The 25,616-nt window shown below is 41.2% G+C and overlaps 1 protein-coding gene across 1 annotated transcript in view; it reads right to left on the reverse strand.

Moving 5' to 3' along the window:
• COL4A6 (collagen type IV alpha 6 chain) overlaps positions 1 to 25,616 on the reverse strand; it is a 135,612-nt gene that overhangs the window by 18,788 nt on the left and 91,208 nt on the right. The window contains exons 6-24 of the mRNA XM_038184659.2: positions 22,426 to 22,542; positions 20,592 to 20,660; positions 19,207 to 19,242; positions 18,721 to 18,783; positions 18,113 to 18,148; positions 17,970 to 18,011; positions 17,020 to 17,112; positions 15,932 to 15,985; positions 14,490 to 14,549; positions 13,717 to 13,761; positions 12,645 to 12,698; positions 11,344 to 11,413; positions 9,686 to 9,796; positions 8,707 to 8,856; positions 6,536 to 6,640; positions 5,478 to 5,638; positions 4,422 to 4,601; positions 2,723 to 2,906; positions 68 to 139 (exon numbers count right to left, since the gene is read on the reverse strand). Coding sequence (XP_038040587.1) covers positions 68 to 139; positions 2,723 to 2,906; positions 4,422 to 4,601; positions 5,478 to 5,638; positions 6,536 to 6,640; positions 8,707 to 8,856; positions 9,686 to 9,796; positions 11,344 to 11,413; positions 12,645 to 12,698; positions 13,717 to 13,761; positions 14,490 to 14,549; positions 15,932 to 15,985; positions 17,020 to 17,112; positions 17,970 to 18,011; positions 18,113 to 18,148; positions 18,721 to 18,783; positions 19,207 to 19,242; positions 20,592 to 20,660; positions 22,426 to 22,542 — 1,702 coding nt within the window. The remainder of the gene's footprint in view (positions 1 to 67; positions 140 to 2,722; positions 2,907 to 4,421; positions 4,602 to 5,477; positions 5,639 to 6,535; positions 6,641 to 8,706; positions 8,857 to 9,685; positions 9,797 to 11,343; positions 11,414 to 12,644; positions 12,699 to 13,716; positions 13,762 to 14,489; positions 14,550 to 15,931; positions 15,986 to 17,019; positions 17,113 to 17,969; positions 18,012 to 18,112; positions 18,149 to 18,720; positions 18,784 to 19,206; positions 19,243 to 20,591; positions 20,661 to 22,425; positions 22,543 to 25,616) is intronic.

Here is a 25,616-nt window from a genome sequence, read left to right on the forward strand (position 1 = left end):
ATCTTCAGTAGGGACTAGGTGCTTCTTGGTAGTCAGCCCGTGCATGAGGACCAGCTTGTCTCCATACCTGGCAATCCTGGGAAGCCGGGAATCCCAGGGGGCCCATACGCTCCAGGGACTATGCAGGGCAACGTGATACCTAAAAGAAAAAAACACTGACTTTGCACACAGACCTCTTCAGAGACTTCTAACTACTCAGGGGCTGCTCGTAGACATCAGCTCCAGCACAAAGAAACGAGCAAGGCTCCTCTGCAGTGTGGGATGTGCAGGGAGCGAGAGGGAAGACAACCTCATGGTGTCTGACCTGCTCACGTATTGAGATACTATGTGAATGTTGAAGGAAACTTCAGGGCATTTCCTACTTTGACATGAGAGGATCAAAGGTTAGTTCTCAATTCACTGCTGTTACCTTGATTTAAGGCATCCAGCGACACCAAAACTCATTTAGAAATGATTACATTCATGATAAAATATCTACACAGAGCTGTAATAACACTTCCATTCTTACACAAAGCCAAACTGCTCTATTTTCATCTGAGACCGCAGTTCCTCTTCATAGTCAGCACTAGCTTTAAGGACAGAGATTCAAAACTGGAATATCCAATTTATGCTGAGAATGGATCCAGGCACCTAATGCCACGATTGTGAGATGTAATACACACTTTGCTGCCTGCACTTGGGTAAGTTTTGAGAAAATATTTGTTTGACAAAGTACAAGTTAAAATAGTAGTAACACAAAATAAAAAATCCAGCTTTGCTCTTCTGCAGTCCTGTGTGAGCCTAATGTGGAATGTTTTATAAAGTAAAAAGTTGAGGTCCATCTCTGAGACATTTCCTTCTCAGACGCAATATAGTAAAAATGACATTTTCAAGCAGCAGGGCAGTAACTGGCAAGGAAAGGGAAGCTGAATTAATTCTGTTGTATTCACATCACATGGCTTTAAGGAGTGTCTTATGTGAGTTTTCCAAAAACAACCCTGTACAATAGCATATTCTGTGCTTTATGTTATTAGCCACAAGCAGAATGGTTGGACAATGGTTACTTCATGTAAGGATAACTGAAAAGGAAATAGGGCTGTTTCCTCATATGTTTTGCAAAATCGTGTAAGCAAGGCTTAGTGTACAAGTTATATAAGCAAAACTGTTCCCAGCTAATTAATACCCTACAGAATCACAGTTTACAGAATAATATCCCAATATCAAGGAAATTAATTACAAAACCATCATGTCAGGCATAAAAGCAAATACAGACAATTCCAACATTTTTGAGTAATTATCTTATGCTGGATAAAATCAGTCTAATTTTATAAATACTGAGCTAGACTTTTCCAAAGGCAAGACTGTTTCACCCTGATTTACTGCAAAATTCCTCAGTGGTGTCTTTGACGTGGTAACTTCAGTATCTCACAGTCTCTTTTTAGATGTCTTTCCTCATTTTCATGATAGGGCCTTTCAGTCTGGGTAGTATGAGCTGGATTATTTCTTCCACCCACACACATTTTTTTAATATTAGATGAAACTTACTATATCAAAGGGTCTTTTAATGCTTTCCTAGTATTTAGGGCATGATGTATTCACAAGTTTTCTTACACATTTCCACGGGGATGCAAACTGAACTGGCTGAAGACTTTTTCACACTTTTCTGTATTTTGACTAGAGATAATTTCCACAAAAGACCATTCACTTTTAGCAAAGCTTTGATGCAGCATTCATAATAAGCTGACTTCTGATGTGCTGCACAGAATATCTAGAGTTCACATCATGCACAGAGCAGTTTACTTTTACTTATCTTACAATTCAATTTTAATTCAGTGGATTTTGTAAGAGACAATTTACCAAAGACATAAGCATTCATAGTTATGAATTAATAAAGCTTTCGCCATTTAACGTGTCATTTGGCTAAGAAAAAAAGCTTATGTAGACTGTTCCAGGAGGACACTAATGCCAGCTCTCTCCTCACCCCACAACAACTGCACAGCATGACACACGTCAGGTAACGTGCCATCCAGCATGTCTGTGCAGCCTTCCCATTGCTATTCTGGCCTACCTCTCACCTCTCTCCGGGTTTAATATTCCTCTGTGAAGTTCCTCAAGGTGCAGTGGTCTTATCACCAAGATTTTTGAACTCAGAACAACAGTTTATCAGTTCAGAAACATATGCAACCACATCATCTGCAAATATATTGTTAATGCTGTATTATTGATGCTTACAGAATTACAAAAGTAGAAGCTGAAGTATGTAAAATCCTCATGTAATACCTACTCTGTAAAAATCTAGAGCTCTTTTTATTTCAGTAACAGTTCTGAAAACTGATTCAGAAGTCCCAGATATCAGCGAGTTACCATTATTACCTAGACAATGAAGTAGGCTGTGCTTTTTAAAAATTTCATTTTAACTGTCTTCCTAATTACCTTTGGTGTAAAATGGCTCTCCAGCAACAGTCAGTGAGTAGGCTCCATCCAAAACAATTAGTGTTTGAGTATTCAGCTCAGATACTTGCTGCTTATTATCTGTGTCCTCCTAAGCATAACAACTTGAGAAAGCAGTGACTGGTATGAGAGGTCTAGTGAGCCCACAGAGCAGTTTTAATTAATTTAAAGAGCTATCTTTAACCTAATGCCATCTTCTTGCCTGGTACAAGAACAGCAGTAGGTTTAGTGCCACTTAACTTGCAGCAGCTTTGCACCTTTTCAAAGTGAGAGCAGATCCAGCAAAACCTACCCGGGGGTCCTGGAAGACCTGCTTGTCCTGGAAGGCCATCCAGCCCTGGGTCACCTGGCGGCCCACGAACTCCACTGGGACCTGGATATCCAACGCCAGGAGAACCAGCCTCTCCGTGATGGCCCTTGGTGCCAGGTAATCCTGGCAGTCCTTTTTCACCTGGGAATCCCAGCGCACCATCCCCCTGTGCACAGCAAAGACAATTACAGCTGAAAATCCAAGAGATGTGGAAAGAACACACATCATTGTTACTTTAATATCTTTAGTGCACCCTCAGTAAGTTTGCAGATGACACCAAGCTATGCGCATGTGTCGATCTGCTCGAGGGTAGGAAGGCTCTGCAGGAGGATCTGGATAGGCTGCACCGATGGGCTGAGGTCAACTGCATGAAGTTCAACAAGGCCAAGTGCCGGGTCCTGCACCTGGGGCGCAATAACCCCAAGCAGAGCTACAGGCTGGGAGATGAGTGGTTGGAGAGCTGCCAGGCAGAGAAGGACCTGGGAGTGATGGTGGACAGTCGGCTGAATATGAGCCAGCAGTGTGCTCAGGTGGCCAAGAAGGCCAACGGCATCCTGGCTTGTATCAGAAACAGCGTGACCAGCAGGGCTAGGGAGGTGATCGTCCCCCTGTACTCGGCTCTGGTGAGGCCGCACCTCGAGTACTGTGTTCAGTTTTGGGCCCCTCGCTACAAGAAGGACATCGAGGTGCTTGAGCGGGTCCAGAGAAGGGCAACGAAGCTGGTGAGGGGCCTGGAGAACAAGCCCTGCGAGGAGCAGTTGAGGGAGCTGGGCTTGTTCAGCCTGGAGAAGAGGAGGCTCAGGGGCGACCTTATCGCTCTCTACAGATACCTCAAAGGAGGCTGTAGCGAGGTGGGGGTTGGCCTGTTCTCCCACGTGCCTGGTGACAGGACGAGGGGGAATGGGCTAAAGTTGTGCCAGGGGAGTTTTAGGTTAGATGTTAGGAAGAACTTCTTTACTGAAAGGGTTGTTAGGCACTGGAACAGGCTGCCCAGGGAGGTGTTGGAGTCAACATCCCTGGAAGTCTTCAAAAGACGTTTAGATGTAGAGCTTAGGGATATGGTTTAGTGGGGACTGTTAGTGTTAGGTCAGAGGTTGGACTCGGTGATCTCGGAGGTCTCTTCCAACCTAGAAATTCTGTGATTCTGTGTGATTTTAGCAAACGCATAAAAGTTTGGTCAGCTCTGTGCAAGTTTCAAATGCACCTGGGGAGGTACAAGAAAACCACTGTAAATCATCCACCATTATTTCAAGGTGCAGGAAAACTCAGATACTATTAGAAAATATTTTTTTTATGTTGTGTTTGCCAAAACATTAAGTATTACATATTCTGAAAGATTAGTTTCTGTGTTATTTCAATTAATTAAAAAGATTCTGGTGTGATTTTTCTATTCCAGGATTTGACTCGTGCTGACAGTGTCTTATCTATCAGGACACAACGTAAAACTGAATTAGGCCTCCCCCACTATAGGAACTTTATCGTTTGTCTGGGCAGCCAGAGGCATTGGCCAGTGCCAATTATTAATCTTAATCAAGACAAATCTGTGCTCAAGAATGAGCTTTTTATAATGTATTTGGAGATTTACCACACAGATCATCAGGGCTAGTAAACCAGGCCTTTCTGATCTCTCTGCTCATTATTGCAATCCTAAAGCACTACTGCTAAATTAATCTGAACTTACTGGAGGGCCTGGCGGGCCTGGCAGACCTGGAAGTCCATCCCTGCCAGGAGTTCCTGGGATGCCTGAAGGTCCTCTGGGCGCCGTCGCACCACGATCCCCACGAGCACCTCTGCCTGTTGCATAGGATGAATCTCCTTTTTCTCCCTTAAGGCCCGGAAGACCTTGCTGGCCAGCTGAAGCCTACAGAGCAAAAGATTAGAAAAACAAAACTGCCACCACCATCAAAAAAAAACAAACAATCAGGCATACGAACATGCATAGAAAAGCCCTTGCTTTTTAAAAATGTCATATGAGGTCAGGACACAATGACTGGAGCTAGAAAGAAGCTCTGAAGGGTTTCCTATTGTATACGTTATGGGGAAAAAAAAAAAAAAAAGTTTGAGTATTTCCAAATGTTTCAGTTAAGTCACTACAATTTTACAGTGGCAAGCCAAACCTGGGTTTATAGCACTGGGGTGATCCACCAGTCTTGGATGGCATCTGGGAACACTGTATCAGTCATGATTTAACAGAGCCCAAGTATTGGAGTATTGAGTATTTATTATTACACCCTATTACTTCGTGTGCTGCATTCACCAATGTTGATGAAGACACTCAGAAGTCATTTAGTGTGCTTAGACTGCACCTGAGGCAGACAGCTTTTATAGCTATGTGCAAGGATGTGGACAGAGCTCATCATTCGATTTCAGGTCTTCTCTCCATACAGAAGCATATCTGCTTCCACAGGTGGCCCTCACTTAGAGAGAACCCTAGGTCTAATCTCTGTGTCCCAAGAGGCCCTGGGATATAATAATTGTTACTGCTTTTACCTGTGACTGCTAAATTGCAGTTCTCAGACCTTAAGAACCATTTCTTCCCCCATTTTTACATGATAATTTCTCTACTTTCTGATTCTTTTTACAGATCAGTTTCCGGGTTTATTTTTTGTCCAAACAAGTAGAAGAAATTATGCAAAAAATATGTTCTGGTTTCAATGCGATAAACACCAGGAATTGCACAGGGCCACTTTTTATCCTGTAATTCACGACAACCAATACAAACTCTTCCTTGTCTTACCAGAGGGCCTCGCAGTCCTGGTGCGCCCACAGTGCCTGGGTCTCCACTAATGCCCTTGATCCCAGGCACACCAGGGATTCCCGTTGGACCTTGTGGACCTGAGATGCCTTTTACACCAGGTCTCATAACTCCTCCATCACAAGCACAATCACCTGCCTCTCCTGGAAAATACAGTCAACACCCCAAAGTCAGTTTCATTCAGATAAAGACCCTTTTATGGTTTCAAGAGCTCCAGAAGCAATATTGGGACCAAACCATCATGATATGATGTTGTGCCTACTCTGCTCAGGCAATGAGAGTGTCAAGCCAGGGGAAGCTTTGTCCCTGTTAATTTCTGTACAACGCCCACCATCAAATTACCACGTGCAGCATGAACCTCAGCATTATCTGGTACATCATGCTTATTTCCTTGACCTCTTGCCAAAGGTTTCAGTTCTCCAAAGCAGATGATTTTAAGGAGAATTTTAGGACAGAAGTCTTGTGGATCTTCAGGGACGATTGTGTGTCAGGGAAAGCAAATCTGTACTCCCACTCACAGGAGGTCACAATGACCCTCAGCTGGATATCTTTATATTTTCTGGAATTGTAACTGGGCGCAAATCCAAACCACCACAACGCACAGTGATGTTCGCATCATCCCACATTAGTGTTCCATTACACACTAAACCCCAAATTCTCATCATTTTTAGGACAGAGGAGAATAAGATTATGTTTCTCTGTCATTTCCAGCCTATGTTAATTACAAAAGCAGAACACAGGGCTTTATTTCTAAGTCTTATTACATCTTATGGCTTTAAAGCACAACTTGTTTAGCTAATTGGGTATGAGGTGTTTATCTGCTCAGTTACCTGAGAAGAGTAGGAAGTAGAAAATAGGATTTTAGTGGCAGTGCTGGGCACTACTCTCTCTAAAACGTAAAGGCTGCTGCTCTTTTTATCCATGTCCAAGCTTCCCTGATATGTCATAAAGACATTTCCACCTCATCCCTTAGGTTATTAATCACATGGAAGTGAGATCATTTGATTGTTGAAAGGTTCTTCCAAAAAAGAGCCAATTACCTTTGAAACCCTTTGGACCCAAAGCTCCTGGAAGCCCTCTCTGTCCAGGCTCCCCAGGGGCCCCAGTCCTTCCATCCAGGATTGCGCCCGGGAGGAATGAAGGGCCTACATGTGGAAAAAAAGCAAGCAAAAGCCCTGAGAAGGCTGTATTTCCAGCTCATTAATTACTTATAATGGCAGGGATGCAATTGACAGAATGGCACTGGATCAAGCAACTGTCTAAGTTACACAAAAAGATGAACTTAATACCATGGGCTACAATCCTCTGCTACATGTTTGCCTTTAGCTTCCCATACAGAAGAGCAGAAGATCTTACAAAGTAGATGCAGCAGAGTTTTATTCCTCTGCTGCTCTACTATTGCAATTTTTCAAAGGCTTAATAGCTGGCCAAAGAACCAACCCAACTGCAAACAGATTGTATAGAGAAGCACAAATGAATTTGTTCATGGCCTGTCCCCACTGCAGCGTTATGCAGAGGATCAGATGTGCCCTCACAGCTCTGGGAGAGGCTGACACTTGCATGCTGGGACTCGTGTACAGAAGTTGAAGGAGGAACTAACCAATGTGGTGGTGATTGTGGTGACTGGCTACTGCCTTTTTGTTGGTGCAGAAGTCATTGCGTATGAGCAACGTCTCTGCTACTGCTGGCATGGTAGAGTCATTCCCAGGGCTACCTGCCTTCTGCAGAGCTTCTCAGCAAGTCCCTGCAGTTCAGGAAAGAGACTAAGTGGCAAAATGGTTATGGGAATTCCCCTGTCCCTCACTTTACAGTTGCAGGACTGTTCTCTCTATCTCTTTATATGCTGAGGAATACAATGAAACATGAGCTGACAGAAACAGCAGAGGGTGATCCAACAGTGAGCTAACATCATCTGAAGCGATGGTGTCTGAAAGGTCTTCCCCATAGTGACAACAGCAAAATGGAGTGCCAATGAGCACGTCTGATGTTCTGTGGAAACAAACTGCAGCCATCAGCTAAAAAAAGCTACAAGACTTACTGACTCTGCAGAAAACTTAGCAGGATTTGACTGACAAACAGGTATTGGTAAGATGGCAGTTATTTCTTCTCCATTGGAAATAATTTCATCAGAGTATGTTCATTGGCTCCATCGCTGGAGTGCGTCCTGGTTTTGAAAATTTTGCTCTCAAGAATAAAACAGGCTGCTTGAACTCAGTTTATGGCAGAATATTAAAACATAAGGTTTGCATAAAATCACCCCTTTTTCATTTACTATTTATCTTCTGAGGAAAGCAAAACAATACATAATTAACCCAATCAGGGCATATATACAAATGAGCATGTAAATATGAAATCACATTTCTTTAGGTTCATAAACTGTCTCTTCAGGCATCCTGTCTGATTCCTGGTGCTCGAAATACCTCCTCACAAGATCAGGCATTTACTTCAGGTACTCATAAGGTCATGATCTCTTCTTTATCTAAGCCAGTACCAGGGCAAACATTATTTGGCTTTCCTCCCATCATCCTGCATGCTGTATCTCTAACCTCCTTTCTTTTCCCCAGCTGAAAGACATTTCCTAGGAGTTAACTGAGCTGGCTCAGTTTCATCCTACTAAAACAGTGCAAATACAGAAAGTTGAAGAAAAAACTGTACATTTTAACAGGAGACATCTAAGGATGTCAGCCTTGTGGTTAGTTATTTGCTATATGACAACCCTACATTCACTGGGAGAAATCAAGTAGCTACATTTTCATGCTACACCCTTACTATGGGCTACCTTCTCAGATGACTGCCTGTTAATAGACAAAATAATCCAAACTGAGTAGACAGAACTGGTACTTAGTTTGGGAGATGCAGCACCTGTCAATGCAAACCTATGAAATACCAAGCTTGATCTGCCATGCTTGGGAGACTAGCCTAGAACTTCAAAGTCCTCTGTTTCATAAATTGTGTTGATAAAACCTTGTGCTTCAGTCTATCAGGTTTCCATTTTTAAAATTGTAACATTTTTTTTTTTCAGTTACATTTTTTTTATCCTGCTGATAAATACATTTAAGGTTGAGAGTTATAATTACAACGGGATGTTGACCAAGCCTTTAAAGTTTACAGATGAATAATGCTCACTGGCAAATAAATAAATACATAAATGATTATCTGTCTTGTTTCACTGTGAATGCAATATAAACATAGATGTTAAAAATGTACATACGTGATGAGCCAGGCAATCCTGGTGCTCCTGGCAGACCTGGTAAACCATCTCTACCAGGACTGCCTGGTAATCCAATCGTTGCTCTTCCTGGTTCTCCCATTTCGCCCTTCACACCTGGAATCCCTGGAGACCCCCCAGGGCCCATTCCATCTAGACAACATTGACACAATGAGCAGCTATCCAGCAGCAAACATATTGTTGTATTTTTAATGTTATGAAAATTACTGTGTCCTGAACTGTAACCATGTTAGCAAAGGACAATTTATAATGGCATACAGAGGAAAACTTATTAATTGTAGCTACCAACTGGCTCCCACTTACACACTCCTTTGGACATCCAAAAAACTTTATAAGGCTGTATTCAAGTCCCTCTAATAGTTAGATCATGAAGTATGGAAGACTGTAATTTGTTTATTTTCATATTGCGCTTGAGTGAGGTGTTTATATTTGCTTTAGTAGTTCCTAGCTCTGGATCATTGCTGGTCAGGACTTCACAGATGTATTCATGTGAAACAAAAATTTTCAAATGAGATTTTTGATGGGACAAATGGGTACCAGCTACAGTGGTTTTATTTAGCCAATCTGACAGCTATTTGCAAATACGAGAAGTCAATCAAAAAACACTCATTTTCAACATTTGCAATTATTTAAAATGTTCCATTTATAGGAAAGATTTTGCCAATCAACTCATTTGAAATAGAATTCAAACAACCTTCTGTGCACCAAATATTTACACCTGAAGCTTTGAAATGGGCTGTAATCACTGTGTAATTCTGCTCCATCCAAGAACACATACTAGGTTTTCCTGTGCCATCCCTGACTCATACTTCTCACAGGGCAGCTAGCAAATCAGCCAGCTGGAGGAGCAGGGAGAGGCTAGATCCAACACCTTCAACATCTTCAGGCTGCTAACTCAGAGTCTTCTCAGCAACAAACACACAGAAAACAGCCTGCTAAGGGCAATTAGCAGATGCTTTACCTCTCTCCAGGCCTGGAAACCCTGGAGCTCCTGGAAGGCCTGGCAAACCACTGCCCCCTTCATCTCCTGGAGGACCAGGTATTCCTGGGTTTCCAGGGTCACCTGGGGCACCTATTAGACAAACACAGAGAAACAAAGAAGAAAAACCTGTGAGAATTTCTGCTGAAAGACTCTACTTTCAGCAGAAAGGTCTACTAACTCAGTGGCCGCTGATATTGCCAGTAAAGGTTTCAAAGCCATTAGCAGTAAGGCTGTTAGTCCAAGTTAATGGTTATGGGAAAACTTCCTCCTGAGCTCTGGAAGAGGTTCACAGAATCACAGAATCACAGAATTTCTAGGTTGGAAGAGACCTCAAGATCATCGAGTCCAACCTCTGACCTAACGCTAACAGTCCCCACTAAACCATATCCCTAAGCTCTACATCTAAACAGCTTTTGAAGACTTCCAGGGATGGTGACTCCACCACCTCCCTGGGCAGCCTGTTCCACTGCCTCACAACCCTTTCAGTAAAGAAGTTCTTCCTAACATCTAACCTAAAACTTCCCTGGCGCAACTTTAGCCCGTTCCCCCTCGTCCTGTCACCAGGCACGTGGGAGAACAGGCCAACCCCCACCTCACTACAGCTTCCTTTAAGGTATCTGTAGAGAGCAATAAGGTCGCCCCTGAGCCTCCTCTTCTCCAGGCTGAACAAGCCCAGCTCCTTCAGCCGCTCCTCGTAGGACTTGTTCTCCAGGCCCCTCACCAGCTTCGTCGCCCTTCTTTGGACTCACTCAAGCACCTCGATGTCCTTCTTGTAGCGAGGGGCCCAAAACTGAACATAGTACTCGAGGTGCGGCCTCACCAGAGCCGAGTACAGGGGGACGATCACCTCCCTAGCCCTGCTGGTCACGCTGTTTCTGATACAAGCCAGGATGCCGTTGGCCTTCTTGGCCACCTGAGCACACTGCTGGCTCATATTCAGCCAACTGTCCACCATCACTCCCAGGTCCTTTTCTGCCTGGCAGCTCTCCAACCACTCATCTCCCAGCCTGTAGCTCTGCTTGGGGTTATTGCGCCCCAGGTGCAGGACCCGGCACTTGGCCTTGTTAAACTTCATGCAGTTGACCTCAGCCCATCGGTGCAGCCTATCCAGATCCTCCTGCAGAGCCTTCCTACCCTCGAGCAGATCAACACACACACCTAAAACTTACTGAGGGTGCACTCAATGCCCTCGTCCAGATCACTGATGAAGATGTTGAAGAGGACCGGCCCCAGCACCGAGCCCTGGGGGACACCACTAGTGACTGGCCTCCAACTGGACTTGACTCAATTTACCACAACTCTTTGGGCCCGGCTATCCAGCCAGTTTCTAACCCAACGAAGCGTGCGCCAGTCCAAGCCAAGAGCAGCCAGTTTCTTGAGGAGAATGCTGTGGGAGACCGTGTCAAAAGCCTTGCTGAAGTCAAGGTAGACCACATCCACAGCCTTTCCCTTGTCCACCCAGCACGTCACTTTGTCATAAGTTTGGTTGTTTAAAACTTGACGACATGCGAAAGGGGGAATAACAAAGAGAAATTTCCAACTCACGATGTGGAAAAGTGGTAAAATACAGTAATAATGAAAGCTGGGATCAGAGAAAGTGCTTTAAACTAGTTCCAAAGCAAAATGGAAATGTGTACCTGAAATGACTACACCTTCCCTGTCAACAACGATAGGAGGGCCTGGGGGACCGATGTCACCTAATTCACCCTGTAGAAGAAAAGAGATTCACACCATTATTAGAGATGGGTGGTAGAGGGGAAAACTGCTTGTCACGAAACAGACTGCATTGTGGTAGCAGGGTCTGGTCATTCACTGACTAAACATTACTCTTTTCCTTGGTGAAGAATTCACTTGTTCACTTTGATATTCTGCTATTCACAATTATCTGCAGTCCTGGTTTATCTGCTCTTCCTGTCTGATGGAACTGATGGCTGCTTAAGACAAAGTGCTTGCTAGTATCCAGCTGTCCTCTGAAGGCATCCTGTTACCTCAACAGAAAGCGCAGACAGGTACACACCATGTGTACGTAGGACCTATAACCATGTTTGCATATTGACCAATACCACACAGACCACTTTTTTTCAACTTGTGTTATGAATATGAATTCATAGCTGCTATGAATTGTTAAATATACATTTTTAAAAGCATTTAGCACTGCAGCTATCTGTTGCCTTGGAATCCTGAATTTGAATAATAGGAAAATTCATTCCTCCATAAAATCACATGAAGAGAACAAGCAAGTTGTGACAAACAGTGGTATTGCTCCTTCTTCTCACTCTAACACAGTATTAAATCCTATTTAAAACAGGAAGTACAAAATCTGACTGTTGTCCACATCACCATCATATGTAATATATAATAAACACAATTCAGTGTGCCAAGGCAGCGCAACACTTTGATGCTTCTTCCAGTATTACTGCTCTGTACATAAACTTTGACTGTTATTCCATGTGCTCCTCACAAAAAAGCCCTTCAGCACTTGCATTTCTCATGCCTGCCAACCATAAACCAATTTTGGTGGCAGGTAAGTTGTTTTCATAGCAAACTACTACCCCACCATTTTCCACTCAGTTTCCAGATGTCTGACAGCCTTGGCAGCTATCTTAAACATCCACTTACTTCCATCTAATCTTGCCTCAATTGCCCAGTACATGTGGCATTGGTGTAAGGATGAAGGAGACAAGAGACACTATATATACACAACTGTAAATCATGAAATTACGTGAATAAATGTTGCAAAGGTATTAAAATATCTGAGTGTTCACAGTTCAGCAACCGTTCAATTTTATTTTCATCGATAAAGTAAACGAGGAAGTAAAAAATATTGAAAATCACAGTCATACAAAGGTAAAGAGGGGGTCTGACTGGGGCAAAGACATTTATTCATGCAAATATCTTTACAAAAGCAGCGCTTTAGTGTTTTCATGTGAGAATTTACCTTTGTGCCTTCAACTCCATCCAGTCCTGGATAGCCGGGAACACCTGGATGACCCTGTACAGTCACACAGGAGAACATTTTTACACAGTGAGACAATAAGCCAGTGGCTAGCTGAGACACCTGCAGTGCTTGGACTTGGACCACAAACCCAATTCATACTATTACAAACACTGTCAAGCTTCTGCAGAAGTAATAAAGAAAGAGAAAACTGATGGTATCAATTTCTCAGCACTCACAAAATACCTGAGCCTTTAGGCCTCCTTGTGCTGGAAAAATTCTGAGAACTCGTGAACAGGCATGGTGGTGTCTCAATGAAGAGGGCACTTTGGAGCTCTCACAGAACTCCAGAAACGCCTGAAGAGTCTCAAATGCTATTTTCCTTGCACCCCACACTTTCTCTTCTCTTTGTTCCAACTCCATGAACACACTGGTCCTAAAACTTTTTCAATGCCAGCTTTCTGCTATCCATTTTCTGGTAGCGTTCTCAGACACCAAAGCTCCCCTTCTGGATGCATGACTGGAAATCTACACTGAAGTGATCTATTTTTCTCTATTAGGTAGTGTATCAAACTGAGCCCAGTATGGATCCCAAATCCTACTGCAACTGCAGAAAAAATGGAATATTCTAAGAGCTCTGGAGCAGTGAACCTTAATTTGAAACTCCTGAAGTTGTGGACAGCTGTCTTTGACAGCAGCTCATGTTGCTTTCTTGAACAATTTCCACAGGTGCATCTGAAATCAGAAGCACTTTAGCATGTTTTCAGCCCCTTGATCACCTGGCCACTTCCACTTGGTACACTACAAAAAGGTAAAAGTGAGAGGGTTTGGCTCTTCCATAAAGAAATGTAATTTCCACCCTGTGGAGGTGGTCCCCTGAACACGCAGGGATAACTACAGAAACAGTTGAAGAGATTGAGAGATGGACTTTCCAGTTAGTGCTCACTAGTTTTATAGGGCAGATGCATTCACGCATCAGAGGAGATCTTGGAGCCAACAGAGAGATCAGAAGATCGTAAGCAGGTACATGGCTTCTGCAATTGTAAGTACAGTAAAAAATAAAAGAACATTTCACCTTTCTCCCTGGAATCCCATCAGATCCATCCAGTCCCAGAAGACCCTAAAAGAGCAAAACATTTTATGTAGCTCTGAAAGGTTCCATGTCAGTCTGGTCTTATTATATCAGGCTCCAAGATCTCAGTACCAAAGAATGAAAAGGTAAACTTTCAAAAGGAGAAGGTACCACTAATATTCCTTGTCTTCCACATACTAACAATCACCATTGAAAGAATTCAGCAGAACGATTGATAAAGGACCTCTTATCTTCTTTAGTCATTGTCTTGCTAATCAGTAGTTCAAGTTAAGTGAGTCATGGTGTCTCAACTTAGTAGAAAGTCAGGTAGGTAGTTTGTAATTACAAACCCATGAAACTTAATACAGATAAATGCTTTCTATCTTGATAATTTGTTCTTCACGTGCAGAACAGAATGTCTTGGTCTTTCTGTTGTGTACGAGCACCATTTGTCTGCAAAATCACAGTGATTTGAAGAATTTATGGCTGGCTTTCAAAAAAAAAAGCTTTCAAAAATTGGAAAAACACAGGCCTAGTGGTGTCAAGACCTCCACGAAATAGTTCTGTATGATTTTCTTGGACTGCCATGCTTGTATTCATCTTTAATCTCACCTTTAGTCTGAGACTTTACTGAGAGAAGAACTATCTGTTGGATCTGTTGTTGTATGACACTGACTACTATGGGTCCAGTCCTATGACTGGGACTTCTACATGCTTTGGGAAAGCTTGGTGAAAAGTTCACTTCATGAGACTAGCTTGAGAACAAGGTTACCTACCCTGCCACCTGGCAAGCCAGGCACACCTTTTTCTCCTTTTTCTCCAACACCTCCAAAGCCCTGAGGAAAAACATCAACATTAAATCCGTGATCTGTCTGCAATTTAACAGCACAGCCCTAAGACAGAACAAGCACAAATGCAACTATTACTGTAAACAGTACAACAGAGACACATAGGAAACTGACTTTTTCTTCTGAGCTTCTTCTGCCCCAGAAAGAAATCCCATATCAAGCAGTGCAATGTGTGCAGTACATTATCTTCTTCATTCAATGCAAGTAACACCCGGCTATGAACGCCCTGCAAGTCCTGCTAACTCCATATCATATTCTACATTTTAAAGTGCTTTGAAATCTTATTTCTTAACAGCAGTAGTTCAAGGCAGTACTCAGAGCATACTTTTTCACTTCTAAATGACATAAAAATAGCATTTTCATGCTTAACATTTGGAACTGTATGGTGGCTTTCCCACTCAGCAAGAAGTATCAAATCCAGAGATGTAACACCAGGATTTAATTTCAGCAAGTTACAGTAGTTAGGCAATTTTCAGGCTTCAATCGTGAAATATCTTATGCTTGTGGTTAAATTCACACATATGTTCAACCCCATCAGCTTCAATGGGCCTCTTGTGATGCATTAAGCTAAACATGCACATAATGGAACATGTCCAGAAAGGCTAATAACAAACTGTGCTTCACGAACTTTTTTTTTTTTTTTGCACACCATTATACTGAGAACAGCTGTAGGTTGGAAAAACTGGCAAACAATTTATGTTTTTGGTCAGAACTTCCACAAAATATTTATTCCCCAAACTTATCTAAAGAACCTGTGTTTACAGTAGGTTATAAGCTGGGAAATAGCTCTCTGGAATCCAGAGATAAATTGTTGTTGTTAATTCATACAGGGAAGATGCTACACATTCCTGAGTTTATGAGCACTAATGCTTAACAGGCCATTTAAAAACTGGATATACATATATATATATAGAGAGAGAGAGAGACAGAGACAAACAGTCAGACATAAAGATATGCATATGTGCTTTACAACTTTAAAGTAACAAAATGTATGTTTAAACATAAGTAAACAAAAATAAATAGGATTTTTAAAATATATCCAGCTCTGTGGGACATCAAGGAACACTGCCATCAAGCGGCCATGTAAAGGTTATGTCTACTTGCAAATTTCCTCTTGCAAATGAAATGTGCTGAAGTGATGACTGCTTTATTCAATCTCTAGCAGGACAAGACTGTCTTCTTGACATTTCCAGGACAAAAACTGATCAGATTACAGTTACACTCTTCAAAAATCCTGTGGACATTTGTATCAGATTTTCAAAGTTCTCTGGTGCCTTGAAACTCCTGTAGAGATTTTATGAGCTATGCGGAGGCTTCTGGACCATCTAATCCATATTAGGCAAAAATTAAAAACTCTCCTCTGCTCTTACCGGCAGGCCAGGCAATCCTTTTTCGCCCGGCAATCCTTGAAGGCCTGGCTCACCCTGAAACAGGGAAGAGGTAAACATAATAAACCACTGAACCCATGAAAGCAAGACTTACCCCAACCCACCCATCATACTCCTGACTCCTAAAGCGAGGCTTTGTAACTTATTTGGCAGCAAGGAGGCTTGATTTGTGTCATCGTTTGCCAAATATGGTCTCTCTCAGCAGTGTGCTGATGCATGCAGCAGATTGTCTGTGACCACTTCCCATGGCTTCACAGACCACTGCTTTGGAGTTATTGTTCCTCCACTGCTAGAAGGCAAACCAGAAGCATCTCAGATTGTCGTCTAGGGACTTCAAACATTCATAGTACTTCATAGAAAGCAGCAAAATAGCACATAATGAGACAGAATAATGTCTTCACAATCCTGCTTACAAATTAAAGAGCAAGCCAAATAAACTGCACTTGTCTGAGCATCACCTCATGCTAATGTAACCCCACCAAGTAAGACAGAGTGCACCATGACTTATGCAGACTCCGCAAACTCAGACTTGGCTCCCAAACCAGCCTGTGTATGTCCTACATTAATTCAGCATATGTAAATTCCGTGTGTGAACAGAATCTTTATCTCAAGATCCACAGAGCTTTTAGAGACACACTGATGATCTAAATATGCACCTTAGTAAATGCCTGGATAACAAAATATATGTGATTATTTCAAAGTATTGTGCATCACAGGGAAAGCAAGAGACCTGGAGCTTCTTATTTATTTTCCCAATATGATTTCTTTTTTTTTCCACTTGTGTTGACAGTTTCACATTTCACATGTCCAACACAAAGAAAGTACAGTTCATTCATTTAGGATTAATGATGGAAACCTTTAAATAGCTTTAAGATTTTTCATTCTGAGGGGTATGGATCCTCCAGTGCTCCACACTGCTCTGAGCTAACAACATTTTTATTCAATAGCCATCTGACAGATTAAACTAGTGCATAAAGTGAGTATGATTTGGCAATATAACAGCCCTCATTGTCTGGTATTTTTTTCAGCTTTCATAGCATGGACAGGAATAGTAAATTGTATTTACAGACCTTTTCTCCTTGCTTCCCTTTGGGGAATCCCATGAATTCTAGTATTCCAGTGGATGGTGGGGGACCTGGAGGGCCAGGCAGTCCTACATCTCCCTGTAAGCAAAAGAGGAAGCTATTAACATAAGAAGAGCTTGCTTAATTTCCAGTGAAAGTTGTTTCTGAAAAAAAGGCCACTCTAATTTTATCCCTCGTACATAAAAACTGTGTGCCTGAATTCTGGCACTGAGTTTGGTCATGGAAGCCAAAAGTCAGACTGAAAATTAAGATGAACAAAACATTAAACTTGTTTCACAGGAGCTGTGGATACGAAACAATGAAAGATTAAATAAGAAAACAAAAGGCTCAGCTTTAAAATCAGAAAAATAAAAATGCCCCAGAAACACTTCGAAGAGCAATATGAAAGAGAGGAAGGCAAGAAACAACTAGAAATGTAGCATGCTGGGAACTCATCTTAACAGTAGCAGAATCAAAAACTCTGAGAAGCTGCATTATGCCAACATAAATCCTCACACAGACTGCAAGATACCCATTTAGGATAGTAAGACTACAAATTACACATCAGTTGACCTAATGAATGTTATGTAATCCAAAGAGAATAAAGTCTGTAGAAAAATTCAATACAAGAGGTAAGGGTCCATATAAACTAAAAGACAGATTTGAAAGTTGTCTAAGGAAGACCTCATATCTTGATAGCCATGAAAACTCTGCACAGAAATGAGATTTTCTTTCCTCCCTTCACACAGGCAAAGCTCTCATCCTTTTTTCCATGTAAAAATGGATCAGCAACCAGCAAGATTCTTCAGTATTTGGACTGTCACTCAGTCCAAAAGAAGAAAAAGGCAAAGAAGAAAATGCTGTAATCTAGCCACCTTCTAGAGATTAAAGCTATAATGGAACACTGGAACACAGTTGCTTCACACTCTTTCCATAACTGAAAAAGTTTCACCTACCTTTTCTCCTTTCTCTCCTTGAAAGCCTAATCCCATATTACCCTATGGCAGAAAACAAACAAACAAACAGTAATGAGTGAAGAAATGAGACAAAAAAGGTAACAATCAGGTATGAAAAGACAACAGAAAGAGTAGGTACTTACTTTGGGACCTGGTGGCCCGGGGGGACCCACTGGACCCTAAATGTGAAAAAGATTAAGATTTTATTTTTTTGACTTGGGTAGGATGCACACAATGAGAGCAATGTTGTAATCTTCTAGTCTTCACGTCTATGATAGACAGCATAGCCCCTTGGCAGTCTGGTTAATTAAAAACAAATCTTAATTTAAAAGCAACAAACTTTTAGTTTGCTTTTACCTCCACCCAAATAAAACTCTCTTCTAGTATCTTGAAAAAGTGGCTTTTCAGCACATTTCATGATGACAAAGGCTCCAAACATGCAGAGGTCAGCATATTCCCTCAAGTCCTGAGCCAAGGAAGTGCTCAGAATGGTATCAAGTACTATTTGTAGATGGTGCTCTAGGGCTTTGTTGAAGCTCTCATTCATGACTGCTGCTCTGGACACTGCTCCAGAGGAGAACTTGTGACTAGTTTAAACAGCTTAAGTATTCTACACCTGAAAAATGTGCTTAGCACTTCTAGATGCACAAATGCTTTTGCTCATTGTCATGAGACAAATACAGGTAAGGATGAAAAATTGCCAGCATCTTGAACTGTTCTGTCAATCAGTGCAACAGTCAGGGTCTCTTACTTGCAAACCTGGTAATCCTATAGGGCCTGCAGAACCTGTTGGACCTGGAAAACCTTTTGGGCCCTATAAGAAGAACATAAGAGAAATACAGGATGTGTAGTAATTATCCCATCAAACCACAACCAAACACTGTCTCTGAAAATATGAAGTAATATCCCCTAATTATGTAGGTTCATTTAATTTCTATAATAACCTATTTCATATTAGTATATTTTTTGCAAGTCAAAGTTAACAGAGTTAAATGGTAGAAGGGAGTTTGATTTTAAAACAGAAAAATAGAACAGATAATAGCAAAAATCTGACTTCCTCTAACATAACGTGGACCCATGCATACCATAAGAAAATTGTAGTTATTCATGCTACTGGTATCATGCAAATACATGCCCCATTAATTTGAAAAGTGTCCTTGAGAATCAATACAAGAAGAAATACTTGCTTACTATAATATTTTTTTAAAATAATTATTCCCCAAATTAAATAACTTACAGAAATTCCGTCCAGTCCAGGAAGACCATTTTCTCCCTAAAAATAATAAATGCATTAGTAAAAATGCCACTATATTATTGCATCAAGCTAGTAAGGGCATTAAGTTTTGTGTAAATAGAAATATTTGCTTTTAGTTAATGTTAGATCAAGTGCACATGGGAAAACATTTTGACATCTGTGCTTCCATATCTAAATCGGGCAACGGACAGGTTCCAAACCTCTGGAGAAATGTCAACCATTTTATTTAAGGGTAGCGAGAGAAATTAAAGTGGCACTAAAAAGTTGTATTCATCATAAAAACACTGGAAAACACACATACAAAGTCTTTCCTTACAAAAACAGTATAAAATGTATTATAATGTATATAAATGGGTAGAATTTTTAAAAAGTTGGTAATTTTGACCAAAAAAATCAGTGTGAGGGGCTAGGCCTTACATGACAGAAAAATAAATCTTAATATTTTCAACATTTAATGAATCATGAGGCTGCTAAATGTACCACAAGAGGCACTGAATCCTTTACAGCATTTTCCAAGCCTAGTCCTTCCAGCAAAAAACAAAACCAGTGTAAGTCAGAGAGTGTATGTTTCAAGGCAACAAAGAATTAAATTTTTTAAATGAGTATAGTCAAAGAACCTATTATCATTCTGAACAATACACTGAGATCATCTATCCATAGTTTGTATTCTATGCATACGAAATAAAATTACAGACATGATACAGACATTTTAGGCAGAGGTCCTTATTAAACAAAGAGAATAAAATCCTGACTTCATAGTGGTAAATGATGGACTACAAGTGGGATATGATATCCATGATATCCAAACTCAGAGTATAACTGGTTACTTACTACTATCTCCCAGTAAAAAAAACACTTGGAGCCAACGGGGATTTTATGGTAGAAATCTTAACATGCACCCATGAATCTCCTGGGTTGTTTTTTCAATGGACCTGGCACATGTGAGGATGCCAGTTACAGGAAAGTTTGGCGTCTAAAAAAATATGCTCTCTCACACAAGTCAGGATAAGCTCACAAGAAATTCTTCATATCTTCAGTTTGAGGCCAGCAAGGAATAGTGATAGGTGCCCAGAGACAGCTGAAGGACCAGCAACTGCTCTCAACACTAACAGGATGAGCAATGTCCCAGCATTCCAGCATGGGATGAACAAGATGTGTTTGTGTTGCAAAGAGCAAGCAAGTCCAAGTTCTGAGAGCATTCTGTGCTGTCATTACATAATTAGAGGGCTTTTTCACAGCTCTGCCTTCAGACATACCTAGGATACCCTCGTCTAACATCATGAGCAATATAAGCTGCACCATCAGCCCTGTGAACTCTAGGACATCAGTGTTTCTCGTACTGCATCTTCTGCCATGACAAATCTTACCTTCATTCCTTTAAGGCTGCCTTGAGCAAAAACAGGTTCTCCTTTAAGACCTTTTGGGCCAGGACGACCCTGATAAAAAATAAATGTCAAAAGTAAATTTCTAGAAAAAAAAAAGATACTGTTTTGGTTTTGAAAGAAATTATATTCAGTATTCTGAGCAGGGCAAACTCCTGGCTCCAGTGAACTGCAAAAGTAACACTGCAGTTGTGTCAAAGAAGCTGTGGTATTAGGAGAACTTAAGACTTCCTGGGGCTTTAGAAAACCAATGTTCTACAAACATTTTCTTTGCTATTTTCCTGTTTATATTAGATTTTCCCTTTATTTTAGGCCTTTGACAACTTTTAATATCCTATTTGAATTTGTTTGACATACTGTAACCCTCCTGTTCATATACATGTCTCTTGTGTAGCACTGTAAATCACCATATTTATTTAGAAACAATAAGAAAAAAAATGGTAGATCTCATGCTCTGCAGAAGTGACTGTTATAATTCTAGATTTACCCAATTTATTTTAATCTTGATCATCACATTCAATTTATCTGAGATGATTTCATTTAATTGCCATTTTAATTTGAGAGGGTGAGCTGATCCAAGCAGCTTTCTTTGCCAAAAATATAACCCTACAAGCATTACAAAAGAGAATTTTGAGCAGTAGGTATAAGTGAATCAGTTGCTTTAGAAAACCATACTTTAACTTGTTCTTGTTGCTTTGTGTATTTTCAACATTATATGCACTCTACATCTGGACAACATGTAAAGATTTTTTTTAGCATAGCTTAGAAAAAATGAAATAAATGGCAATACTTATATCTGGCAGATGTATTTTCTTCTTCTTCTTCCTGTTTAAATGCAAAGGAGCTCCACTGCTGGTAAGATTAGTCACATAACTTGGGCTTCTAAGATTAGGCTTTGAATGTGAACAAACATTCAAATATTTGTCAAATACTTGAATATCACACCAAATAGTTTCTGGTTACATTTTGAAACTAACCCCATATGTTTGTATGTATATATAAAGAATATGATTCCCCAAAAATATGTAAGAGTGGAGTTCTTAGAACAAATCCTACACACTTAAACAGGGTGTAGAATGTGAACCAGCTACCTCCACTGGTTCACATAGGTATTGTGAAGAAATACCTATGGTATATACCTATGGTATATATAATACCATATATATAATACCATAGGTATTGTGGAGAAATACCACGTAGGTGTTTCTTCAAAGACAATTCACCCGCTAAGGCAAATGGGAAGATGTTGCTCTTACAAGCATCATTCTGTGTAAGATGGGAGTCTTGTCCAGTGCAGACTAGGTCAAACTCAAAATTGGTAGGGAAGTGTTTTCAAAAGTAAAACACATACCTTAGGAAAGTAAATCCTACTGACACTCAATGATACCAAAGCTTTTAGCTGCCTTAACACCTGAAGGAAGGCATCCGATATTTGATGCATAGACCTGAACACGTGATAACTTCCTTTTCTGAATCAGCATCCACTAACTTGAAACTTGCCAAGTGCAAGTTATTTGCCATTTTATGGTTCTTAGAAGCTTTATCATGGTCTCTTCTGAGTCAGATTGAATGTTGCCAGTTGCAACGGTATAACTTGTTGAGTGAACACATTGTCACAGGATCTTTATTTTATCTTCAGAAGTTAACATTTAGACAGTCAATCAGAGTGGAATTCCAATAAGAAAATGAAACTGAGCTCCAACAATGCTAATGAAATGAGGGTTCTTCCTAAGAAATTGGAAGTCACTTTTCCACCAATGGCAAGAAAAGCAAATCTTAGCTTAGTAACTACAAATGCTCTAGTTGCCTTGAGACGTACCGGCAGTCCAGGAATGCCAGGAAATCCATCTGTTCCAGGAACACCAGGACTCCCAATGGTACCATTGCAGCCATCAAGGCCAGGCAGACCTCTGGGTCCAGACTGGCCAGGGTGACCCTGTGTAAAAGGGAAAAAGAGAAAATGACTGACAGGAGGCATTTTATTAGTAATACTGTCCCCCAGAAAACTGATAACTTCCAAATGGCAACATAAAACAAAGGAACCAGACAACTCCCACTCAAGTTCAGTGTATGGTAGACTGCAGTTGAACTAGCTTATTCAGCCAGCATTGTTTATCCTCCCCAAAGCTTAAATCCTAGAACACTGGCTGGTTTCATTTAATTATCTTTTCCTCCAAGGGATAATTTTCTGAAGTGCATAATTTGTGCATGAGTAGGTCCTGAAAGCGCAATACTGGTCCCCTAGCAGTCTGAACTACATGGTGTGACACAGCTCAGCACAGCACACAAGGGTGCACCTGACACCAGGAGTGGGAGTTGCTCATGTAAAAACAAAGGGAAAAGGCAGGTTCAGCAATACTGAGAATTTACAATTCTAATCTGCTTAAAGTTTCAGTGACTTCTCTTCCTCTGCACTGTGGATTCTTTCTTTTAATAGTTCAACAGATGTTCCAGCTCCAGCATCACACCATTCAAGCACAACAGCTTTTCTCGTTATATTACACTTAAAACCTTAGGCTAAACAACCAGGACAAAAACCTAATAAAACTAGCAGTCTTTAAAAGAAAGTATATGTGATAGTCAGTTAATAAGAATTGTACCTAATTCTGATTTCACACAGTTTTGCCCTAATATGGCTCTATTAATTTGACTCAACACTATACTGCTGCAAAGGAGATAAAAATTAGAGCCTTTAATTATTTTTTCTTCAGAATCCTATGGGTTTGCATAGGCATAACAAAGAAAGGCAAAACTGTCAGTCTTACTGCTCAAGTATCGACTATCTCTTTATTCTATCCATCTTTTCACAGAAATGAGCTCTGTGGCACTCAAAGACAATGTTTTGTGGCAAGAGGAAAAACGAAACTTAGGGAGAGAGTACCAGTAACCAACAGTTCTCTCCCTCCCCTTTGTACACCCTGATCTTGAATCATCCCCAAACTACTTGTGTTTGATCCCAAAGGTTCATCCCTAAGACACCGCATTAAACAAGTTATGACTCATACTAGGAAAGTAAAAAAATAAACACAGATAAAATGGGAATAAAACAGAACATTAATAATCCTTCGTGCCAGATACTTAAAGCAAATCAGATTTGTGTTACTAAAGGTCTTCCAGTCCAAGCCAATAGCATTACCTCTCACCAAACTCAGTGAGAACTTTGGAGTAACGTAAAGCCTTTTGTCTAAGGATCTTAAAATGCCTTGCAAAAATGTAAGAATGCTGTAATCTTCATTTTATGGATGAGAAGCTGGGAGCACACAGTAGCCAAGTGCCATTCCCAAGGGCCAATGCCCACTCCTGGCTGCTCACACCTACCCTTTCCTTGTGACAGCATAAGCACAGGCACAGAAGGTAAGTCAGAGCAAGAAAACAACACAGAAGAAAAATAACTGTTCTGTTTCTTAAGTGTTAATTTTCATCCAGATGAGTTCCTTGGTCCAGTGCATCTGGCAACTGCATGGTGATTTGTGCCAACAAAATGGAGAGAAGAGGAGAGCGCCCAGATCTGCACTCTGTCAGTCCACAAGGTATGGGCTGAACCACTGCAATGTGCATCTCCGCTACAGGATCAAGGCAGTTCACCCAGACAAGTACAAATGTGAGATTAAACACAGCCTCAGGACATGGAATGAAGTCATCCCAAAACATGAGCACCAGGCATCACTGGGTATATAGTACCAAGAGCCCTGAAGATTAGTCTGTTCTTGAAAGCACCCACTTGTGATGTGCAAGCAGAGGGCTTGCCAGGCTCCATTCTAGCGACAGGAGAAGGCTGAAGCACCAGTTTTGGTTCCCAAAACTGGATAAATCAACGGCAACCCACCCTCCCCTCCATCCATACCGCATGTCATAGCCAAGAGCAGTAAGCCTCTGATGGGACAGGCTGTGACTGCAGAGGAAGGCCAGTGGTCAATTTCAATGAGGTCTTTCTCATTGTTTACAGCATGGACAACACAGAAGCTGTGTGAGAAGAGCACATGCATCTGCTTACAACATAAGGTGGCCAGCTGCCGGGTTTAGCGAAGCTGAACCCCCAACATCTGCCCCTCAGACAGATGAGGAACCAAGCTGCTGAGCCTCCAGGGTGGGCCAGGAGCCAGCTGTGGCAGGCAGCTGACTGGTAGGCCTCATGTCTTGGGAACAGTCTCTTAAATCTTGGCACAACACAGTCTCTCAGGGCCCAAAGGGTTTTGGTATCCCCTTAGTATGTGAGGAGGGCTCACAAAGGGGATATAAACTGTACTGACAGTGATTGCTTATGTGTATTAAATACATCTGTGGCTCTGCCACTTAATCCCATAGCATCTGTGTCTCTGGTCCTGAGCCAAAGCATCTCACCTCCCCCCCACCCAGAGTCTCTATTGCTTTAGAAAAATAACATACAATTTCCTACCTTCTGGCAAAAGTGCAATCAGAATTCATGATGGTTTGTTTTAAGAGTCTTACCTGAGCACTCATGACCAGCTTCATTGAGAATCATAGGAATCTGGCTTAAATGAAGCTTTTAGATGGGAATTTAAAACTCTGATTAAAAGAGCTGTTTTGATCTCAAAACCAGTGGTTTATAGTTTCACTCTATTATTTCTAACAGTTTCACTCTATTCACTTGTTCTCACTTCCTCTGATTCCTGTGTCAGGCGCGTTAATTTAGCTCAAGCACTTCAACTGATTATGGCAGACTTTCACAGTTGTACTTACTACATGGCAGGGTGACTAGTTTACAAACCTGAGCTAAAAACAGGATGGAGAGATCACTTGTGCTCTCTGTTCTCACAAAAGGAGACATTCCCTGGGAGCCAGATAAGGAAACTTGAATTGTTCATCTAGGCTCTTGCTTTATCTGACTCCTTCACATACACTACTGCTGTGATCCCAAGCAGCCTCTTTTCTAAATCAAACAGGCTTAGCACAAAGGACATCCCAACAGGAGAGCTCAACAAATATTTAAAAACAGGGAAACAAATGCAATCAAGGGTGAACACAAAACTAATAGAATAAGCGGGTTCA

Source organism: Anas platyrhynchos, chromosome 10 (genome assembly GCF_047663525.1).
Source record: "Anas platyrhynchos isolate ZD024472 breed Pekin duck chromosome 10, IASCAAS_PekinDuck_T2T, whole genome shotgun sequence".
In the NCBI taxonomy this organism is placed as follows: Eukaryota; Metazoa; Chordata; class Aves; order Anseriformes; family Anatidae; genus Anas; species Anas platyrhynchos.